We start from the raw sequence: 9,636 nt of genomic DNA on the forward strand, positions 1-9,636 counted from the left end.
TCTCTCATCTATATATCTAACATTTATTATCTACGTATTGATCTATGAATCAAAAAATCACCTACTTGTCTACCTACCATCTATCAATCAATTATTTATCATCTATCTAATTTATTTATAATCTGTCTATCTACCTATCATCTACTCATCTGTCTATCCATCCATCATGTCAATTGATGTATCATCTATCTGTCTATCAATCAATCATCTGTCTGTTTATCGATCATCTAATTTATCTATCTATTTACCTGTCATTTATCTATCATCTATTCATCTATCAGTGGTGAGTGACCAGGGGTGACTTTGCCCTCCCACCCGGGGACATATGACAATGTCTGGGGACATTTCTGGCTGGGGGAGAGGGAGCTCCTGGCACCTGATGGGTGGAGGCCGGGGAGGCTGCCCCACACCCCACACTGCACGACAGGACCACCCAGCCCAAGGGTCACTCGTGCCGCATCACGGAAGATGGGTCCTGACCCTGTATATGTGACCCTTGATTCTTCACCAAGACCCCCTCGCCCCTCTCTTCCCGCACCCCCTCCTTCCATCAGGGGTCCCATGCTCATGCTGCCCCCCCATAAACAATGCCCAGCCCCCCCCATGACTACTCAAAGCCCAGGGTCCACACTCTCAGCCCCCTGCCCATTCATGAGCCTCCCTGGGGGTCAGGCCAGCACCACCTGCAACACACACAGCCCGGCCCAGCCCTCTGCCCTGCCTGGTCCATGCCACCCTCTCCCCAGCCGTGCGCCGCCTCGGCCCCTACCTCCTGTCCGGCCCCGTCACCAGTCAGCGAAGCACAGATTCCACCCCTACGTTGTTTTCCGTTCAGGGCACCGTTGACCCCATTGACACCCCTGTTCCAGCACCATGGCCCTGCCCAGAGCTCTTTCCAAAGCACAGTCCAGCATCGCCAGCCATGTCGGAAGCTTCCACAGCTTTTCTGGGCCAGCCGCTAAAGTCTTGCCATCCTCCCGGGACCATTCTGTCCCATGCGCCCCAAGCCTCTCCCCACCCAGAACACACCCCCCCATTCCCCCCACAACCCCGCTCCAATTCACAACGTCCCTTCTGCCACAGCTCTGCTCTCCCAGCTGTCCCACTCGGCCCCGGCAAACGCCACCTCTCCCAGGAAGGCCTCCTGGATTCCTTCCCGCCCTGAACCCTCGTGGCCTGCATCTCACTGTGTGGTCTTTCTATTCCCCGGAAGTGCTCAGCACCATGCCGGGCACAGGGTGCCTTGTCCACCGCCTGCATCAACTGTCCAGGCCAGCGACTGGACACAGAGTTAGGTAAAAGGGCCCTGGAGGGCAAAAGTCGGTCCAAGTTTCCCATTCGGCCCCTCAGAGGCGCCGTGTGCTTGGCCGAGTTCCAGCCTCAGTTTCCCCACCTGGGACGTGGGGATGATGACGGTGAGGTTAGGGTTGGAGGAGACGGTCCACAGGCAGCGTATGCATTGGGGTCGATGCACACACAATGCTGGCTCACAGCACCGGTCCACCGACGCCCTTGCTCTGGCATGTTGCCCTCCCTTGCCAAGGAGCCTGGGACGGGGAGAGCCAGCTTCTGCCCCTCAGGCCTGGCCATCTTCCCCCCAGCAGGAAAACTTGCACAGAATGGCAGGCGTTGCTCCCTCACCCAGGCGTCCACACTGACGTGGCCCCCAGGTCCCAGCATGGACGCAGCCCCCCAAGGTCCCAGCACAGACGTGGCCCCCTGAGGTCACAGCAAGTACATACCCTCCCCCAGGTCCCGGCACGAACATGACCACCCGAGTTCCCTGCATGGCTCAAAAGCAATCCCAGTTACCAGCTGCCTTTCAAAGCATGGCTTTCCCTAGAAGAAGGCAGACCCTGCATCCATGGGTCTGTCTGTCCAGCCAGGAGGGTGGGGACATGGCTGCAGAATTTTCCCTGGGGGCTCCCAGTGCTGACCCCAGGGGACGCACTGGGGGCGCCCACCCCGCAGCCCCTCTGTGTGCTCATTCGCCAGGTCATGCCTCCCCGCGGTGCGGTGTTGACCCTGGTGGGGGGGCTCTGTGGCCGGCGTTGGTCATCTCCGGGGGCCTGGTCAGCTGCCAGCGGTCAGGGAGCAGGGCGAGGTGGCAGGGGAGGGTGGGGCTCCCCGTATCCCGCAGCCCAGCCCCTTGCCTCGGGGCCAGCACAGGGCCGTGGGCGGGAGGCCCCCGCTTCTGCCGGCTGGTGGTCACACCTCCGGGCGGGGTGCAGGCAGAGGCACAGGGCTGGGTGAGAAGCAGCACCCTGGGGACCGCCATCCTGTCGTTAACCCGTCACTGCCCGCACCCCCTGCCCTGTCCCTAAGGTGACAGCACAGGCCTCCGTAGGGTTGGCCGGGGGTCCCAGGTGGCCTGTCGAGGGTGGTCCTGCCCCTGCGCCCTCCTCGGTCCGTGCGGCTGAGCGGGGATATTTCAGAAACTACAGCCCAGGTCTGGAGGGTCCTCCTGACTCTTCCCACGGCCCGGTTCCTCCTGGAGGGGAAGGGGGTCGCCAGGACTCGGGGACAACGTCCAGGGGTTGAAGCCACTGCCTCCACCAACGCTGGCCTTGGCAACGCCCCAGCAAATGAAAACACCATTCTCGCGCCGTGGAAGCATCTTAAACGGAAAATACACGCGCACGTCCGGCCCAGCTGCCCCCTTCAAATCCAGCCGCTCAAGGGGCTTCCTACGCGGCCCTGCGGGGGCGGCCCTCCGGGTCTTGGTTCCTCCCGGCTCCTGCCCGGGGCCCCGCTCCTGACCGCACACGCTGAGCGCACGTGACAACATGACAGAAGGCAGAAAAGAACCCCACCTCGGTTTGGAAGCGGAACCACACGTTCCGTAATTCCTCCCGACCGGGCGTGACCCGAAGGGCGCAGACGGCTGGTTTGCACGGTCGCGAATTCCCAGGGCAGCCGCCGGCCCGCGCGTGCGGCGCCCCTGCTCCCCAAGCTCGTCTGGGACGGTTTGCAAAATGCACCTAGAACCTGGGTTTCTGGGTGAGCCGGGGCCTGAGAGCTGATCTGAGGTCTCACGGGGGGTCCCCAGCGTCCAGAACCGTCCCAGCCCCAGCCTCTCGTCCCCCCTCGTGCCTGGCCGCCTTCAGCGCTCACCTGTGCGCAGGTGCGGTTTCCTGAAGGAGTTTGCACAGGAGAGCGTGTCCCGAACATCTCCCCGCCAAGTGGCCGTGCGTGTCTTTCTACAGGTTTTCCTGTTCTGTCTGCACCGAGGAGACGAGAGCGCACGCAGCCCTCCTCCCAGGCTCTCACCGCGTAAGACCCCCGCCGCGACCCTTCCAGTTCCAGACAACGCACGTCAATTAAGAAAGGGCATTGAACGCACCTGGAACGGCCGGGGCTGCAGTAGCGGCGCGCGTCTGCAGTGTAGACGCCGCCGGGACTGAATCGGAAGGCGCAGCAGCTGTGCCTCAGAGCCTGGTGTCAGGAAGCGGCGTCCCGCTGCCCCCGAAGGAGCCGGGGTGGGTGTCGGGGCGCAGCCCCAGCGCCAGCATCCCCGCCGTGTCTCGGGCCAGGTGCGCGGGGGGCATGACGCGCCGGCAGCACCCTCGCCGGCTGCAGATCCTCCAAGGTCCCCCTGCCGGGCTCCGGAGGCTGCTGCGGAGGCTCAGGGCAGGTGAGGAGGAAACCCGTTTTGAAATTTCCTGTGTAACGTCTGTTTGTCTGCTCGCTCCTGTAGTGCAAACCTGCGGGTCCCCGTCCTATCAGCGCGCGCCCTGCCGGGGGCGGGGTGCCGGTCCCCAGAGCCGGGACCTCAGGGCTCGTCCTGTCCCGAGGCGGCTGCGGGGAGACCCTGCCTCTCCGACAGGGCTTGCTGCCTGCAGACCGGGCCGGCAGGGAGGGCCCCGTCCCGACGGTGCAGCTGGCGGTGACCTGAGGTGGATTCCCACACGGAACAAATGCCTGGGATTTTAATTCTTTTTTAAGTTTTAAAAATATGCTAAGCGAACTGACTTCCTCTTGCAGGCGAAAGCTGGGTGCCTGGCGACCTCTTTTGGTCTTGCAGCCAGAAGGTGACCCGCCCGGTGACCCATGCCCGGACACTGCCGAGAGGGAGCTGGGTGGCCGGCGGGGCGCACGTGCGCAGGTGAGGACGATGACTTCACAGCCCGGTGCGCTGTCGTCGGAAGGAGGCAGCTGCTCGAAAGCCCCCCTGAGAACCAAGGTCCAGCCCTGGCGCCCCGGGGTCACTTGGAAGGGGGAAGGAGGGTGGTGATTCTCAGAGGCTGTGTTCCGGGGAGTCACGGGGATGGTGAATTAGCGAATATGGGAACGCTGTTCCTGGGGAAATCCAGGGTCATCTATTTACAGCGTATGGAGGACGTATGTACCCCTAGGCATCTATTGTCTGTCGATCAATCATCTATTTACATTCTATACCTGTATCTATGTTTATCTATCATTTAATTATATTTTTCTATCATGTATCTATCATCTATATCTATATATTGATCTATTATCCACCTACCAATTATCTGATTTATCTTCTATCTCTCTATATATCATCTATTATCTATCTATATCTATCCATCAATCTGCCTGCCTGATGACATATATCCATCCATCCATCAATCTTTCTATCTCTATATTTATCTATTATCTACCTATCAGTGATCTATCATCTGTCTTCTATCTGTCTTCGATATCTATTATCTATCTATCCATCCAACCACCATATCTATCTATTATCTATGTTTCTATTTGTCATCTACCTGTATCTATTTATGTATCATCTACCTATTATCTCTCATGTATGTATCAATCACTTATCTATCAATCATTTATCTATCTGCCTGCCCATGCACACACATAACCTTCCATCCATTCTTCTATCTATCTACCCACTCATCCATCAGTCTGCCTACCTACCCATCCATCCATTCATGAATGCATGCATGCATCCATCCATCCTTGCATCTATCACCGCTTGTTATCTATCTATCCATCTATCTATCCATCCATCCATCTGCTTACCTATCCATCCATCCATCCATCATCCATCCATCCATCCATCCTTGTATCTATCACCACTTATTAACTATCTATCCATCTATCTACCTATCTATCTATCCATGCATCATCTCACTATGTATCTATCAACTATATGTATCTATCATCTATCTGTATCTACCATCCATCAGTCCATCCATCGATTTATACATATCATCCTTCTATAGACTGTGGTCCTCCCATGTTGCAAGTTCACAGCTAATGGTGGTGGGTCGGCCACTTAGAGAGGACGTGGCCCTGGGCTGCTAGGGGTCTGGGCACCACCAGGGAAGTCCCTGTTTCTTTTTAAATGGCCCAAATGTAAAACAGAAGAAAAGAAAGGAAAATAGTGCACATGTGCTGGGCAGAAGTGTCAGAGGAGAATTTAAAAGGTCAATAAGTTGTGGATAACGATTGGAATTGGGTGAAGGGTATATGAGATTCCGTACGCTATTCTCTGGTTTGCTTGTGTTTGAAAGCGTCTGTGTTAGCTCAGCTCAGCTGCCATAACAAACACCACAGACGGGGAGGCTTAAACGTTAGACATTTATGTCTCCCAGTCCTGGAGGCTGGAATCTGAGATCCAGGAGTCAGCAGGGCTGGTTCCTCCGGAGGCCTCTCTCCTGGGCGTGTAGACAGCCCTCTCCTCCCTGTGTCCTCACGTGGTCGTCCCTCTGTGTGTGTCTGTGTCCTGATCTCCTCTTCTTACAAGGACACCAGTCCTATGGGATCAGGCCCAACCTAATGACCTCATCTTAACTTGATCACCTCCATAAAGACCCTGTGTCTGGACTTCCCTGGTGGTGCAGTGGTTAAGAATCCACCTGCCAATGCAGGGGACACGGGTTTGAGCCCTGGTCCGGGAAGATCCCACATGCCGCGGAGCAACTGAGCCCGTGCACCATAACTACTGAGCCCGTGCTCTAAAGCCCGCAAGCTACAACTGCTGAGCCTGAGTGCCACAACTACTGAAACCCACATGCCTAGAGCTCGTGCTCCACAACAAGAGAAGCCCCCGCTCGCCGTAAATAGACAAAGCCCACACACAACAATGAAGACCCAACACAGCCGAAAATAAATAAATAAAATAAACAAATTTATTAAAGAAAAAAAGAATTTGAGGAGGGGGACACAATTCTGCCCATCACCCCTGATATCTAAAGGTTCCACCTGGTGAGTTTGCACATGATTTCCATTTTCAAAACCATCCTTTCTCATCAAGGCTGAGGAATCCAAAGTAATTTTTGGGAGGGGGGGCGGGGAGGACAAAGTTCAACCTCTAAGGGGGCTGACTCACTTGAAGGCAGATTCGAGAGGAACTGTTCCCTGGTGTCCACGGCTGATTTCAGGAAACCGTTACAAGGTTCCTGTGGAGGTGGGTCAGGTTGGAGGGGCCATGATGGAGTTCCTTACGGGAAATGGGCACCGTGCGTGGGAAAGGGGGCAGGTGGATTGGGCCGCGGGGCTCAGGTGTGCCCAGGTGAGGCCGTGAGGTTGAGAGGTCCTACGAAGTAGTGTGGAGAAAGAACCACCTGGTCCAGGAGATGGTGGATGGGATCGTTATCTACAGGATGCTGCCCTGGCCACACAGAGGATGCTGAGTGATTAACTTCACCATCCTAAGGTCAATTCTCTCACCTCTAAACAGACCAGGTGGAGTTTACCTGTATCCGCTGTCCCATCAGCTCCAGAGTATGCAGGTCTAAGGCAGACCCATGCCAAGAGTGAAGTTTTTAAGATGATGCAGCCAATACCTCTTTGTGCCTTCAGAGGTCAGAATCCTGATGGGCTGAAGGCGTCAGAGACCCTGCCCTGGAGTGTAGACCTGTGGTGAACACACATTGGAATATTTTGTCTGCAGCGGGGAAGCAGATACATATTTAAGCTTTGAGGCCCATGTGGTGTCTGCTGAGATCACTGGACTCTGCCATTGTAATGAACAATGTGGTGCTGAGTGGACCCAGCACTGTTCCAATAAAACTTTATTTACAAAAGCAAGTTGAGGGCCAGATCAGGTCTGAGGGCTGAGTTTTGGAGCCCTGTTCTGTGGCCCGTGTGGTGGAACGGCGAAGTCCCCTGTGCACAGGCCACACGTGGGGGGTTAACTTAGGGCCGTTCGTGAACCCCACGTGTCTGTGGGATGTGGTCTGTGTGTGCCTGGCGGGGAGAATGGACTCATCTTCCTGAGGATCTGCTAACTGTTTTCCCCAGCGGCTGCTCCATTTTGCCTTCCCACCCCCTGTACATGAGTGGTCCGATTTCTCCACATCCTCACCTTGCTTCTTTGTTTGCCTGTAACACAGACGGACCCCAGGACTGGCCACAGTGTAGACAAGGTACAGGCTCTGGGAAGCTCAGAGGCTCCATGGCAAATGGCCCCTGGTGCCCCTTAATTCCCAAAAGGCGTTAGGAGGATGACAAACAGCCCCACTGGAGCCACCTGCATGCCTGATGCTGGACCCACGCTGGTTGATCTTCATCTTCTAGGGTTTTCATCTGAGCCCCAGACGTGCCCCATCCTGTCCCCAGCGAACCAAACTGGGGTTCACTCGCCTGCGTGCAGTAAAGCCGATCTACCGACCGTGGGTTGTGGGGAAGGAAAGTACAGCGTTTATTGCAGACACCAAGCAAGGAGTCCAGGCAGCTGGTGCTCAAAAGACCCAAACTCCCTGATGGCTTTCAGGGAAAGGGTTTTAAAGACAGGGTGAGGGAGTGGGGTTGTGGGCTGTGTGATCAGCTGGTGGACACTCTTCTGATTGGTTGGTGGCGAGGTCATCGGGAGTCGGCATCCTCGACCTTCTGGTTCCAGCTGGTCTGGGGTCTCCGTGCTGGTGGGCAGCATGCAGGTAACTTCTCCCACCTGCTGGGGCTTTCAGTATCTGCAAAACAGCTCACAGGATACGGATCAGAATAGGATCTACAGCCCTTGAGGAGGAACTAAAGGTCCTTGACTTTGTTTTATGGCTCAACTATTATTATTTTGTCTTGCTTGACTGTTTCCCTTTCTTTCTGCATTTTCTCACTTCTCTGATTAAATGTATTCTTTGGAACTCGGAAGGCCTAGGAGGCTAAAGCTTTTCTACAAATAAGAATGCAGGCGGAGGACATGGCGGGGGGGTGGGGTTCTGTTCCCCTACAGGGTCCTGTCCGGTTAGAGTGGGGAGGGAGAAGTCCATTCTCCACGTGGTGTGAGATTACTTAGTTGTTGAAAAGCACTTTAGGATGACAGGATGGCAATGCGGCAGCCATCCCAGCCCCACAAACCCCCAAACCCCAAGACCCATCCTCTTGGGGTCTTTCCAGCAGGTGGAGGGTCTGTGCTCCATCCTGGCTTGCTGGGACAGGGGTCGGGTCTCCAGCAAACAAACATGGGGCGCAGGAAGAGAAGGGTGATCTGCCCCGGAGGAGGGTCAGACCCCACCCCCCAGGGTAGACGCTGATACCATCTGGGTCGAGCGAGTGCCCTGAGTACGTGTTGGGGGAAATCCAGTTGCTTACACTTCCTTGTCCAAACCACAGAGACCAGACCCACATGCCGGGTCACAGCCCCAAGCCTGCACTTTGGTTCCCACCCCCCCCCCTTTCAGAGCAGAGCCGACCCCAAGAGGCAATGAAGCGAGGCCCCGGTTCTACAGGAACCATGATCGGCTTCTCAGGAAGGTGGGTCCCTGCCCCTCGGCCTCCTGGTCTCTGTGCAGCCCCGGGTGGACCGAATGGTGCTGAGAATCTGGTGAATGCACGGGAAAAGGAAGGGACACACCCTCCAGCTCACACCACAGCACCTATCGGGTCCTCACCTTCCGGGCTGGTTGTTTCCCTCCAGAGGCTGGTACTGACAAAACCTCAAGAGAAAAAACAAGCTCATGGGTACAGGAGGCCCAGGGCAACTGTCTCACTTCCCCATAGCCCTGGCACGAGGCCAGGCTGGGCAGTCTCGGTGTGTGAGTGATCCCCCAGCTTTAGAAGGCATCACAAAAAGCTCTCGGCCCCATCAACTGGGACCCAGGAGGCAATGACTCTGTGTTGTTCAAGCAGAGTGATTCACAGCAGCCCAAAGGTGGAAACAACCCAAGTGTCCATGGATGGATGGGTGGGTGGATGGGTTGGAGGATGGGTGGATGGGTGGATGGGTGGATGGGTGGGTGGATGGATGGATGGATGGGTGGGTGGATGGATGGATGGATGGATGGATGGATGGATGGATGGATGGGTGGATGGATGGATGGATGGATGGCTGGCTGAATGGATGGGTGGATGGATGGATGGGTGGATGGGTGGGTGGATGGGTGGATGGGTGGGTGGATGGGTGGATGGATGGATGAATGGATGGGTGGATGGATGGATGGATGGATGGATGGATGGATGGATGGATGGGTGGATGGATGGATGGATGGATGGATGGATGGATGGATGGATGGGTGGATGGGTGGATGGATGGGTGGATGGAGGGATGGATGGATGGATGGGTGGGTGGATGGATGGGTGGATGGATGGATGGATGGATGGATGGATGGGTGGATGGATGGGTGGGTGGATGGATGGATGGATGGATGGATGGGTGGATGGATGGGTGGGTGGATGGATGGATGGATGGATGTGTGGATGGATGGGTGGATGGATGGATGGGTG

At 56.1% G+C, this 9,636-nt stretch overlaps 1 protein-coding gene across 2 annotated transcripts in view; it reads right to left on the reverse strand.

Annotated features, from left to right (window-relative positions):
- The window catches only part of P2RY8 (P2Y receptor family member 8), a 49,216-nt gene extending 45,714 nt beyond the window's left edge, over positions 1 to 3,502 (reverse strand). The window contains exon 1 of one of the 2 annotated variants that reach the window (XM_007173852.2): positions 3,344 to 3,502. Coding sequence is in view for 1 of the 2 variants with exons in the window: in XM_057538858.1 (XP_057394841.1) it covers positions 3,115 to 3,171 (57 nt within the window). In the remaining variant the exon portion in view is untranslated. Of the gene's footprint in view, positions 1 to 3,114; positions 3,175 to 3,343 lie in introns of those variants that run through there. The other variant, XM_057538858.1, reaches the window with a different exon arrangement.
- Positions 3,503 to 9,636: the final 6,134 nt, after the last annotated feature.

Source organism: Balaenoptera acutorostrata, chromosome X (genome assembly GCF_949987535.1).
Source record: "Balaenoptera acutorostrata chromosome X, mBalAcu1.1, whole genome shotgun sequence".
Classification (NCBI taxonomy): Eukaryota; Metazoa; Chordata; class Mammalia; order Artiodactyla; family Balaenopteridae; genus Balaenoptera; species Balaenoptera acutorostrata.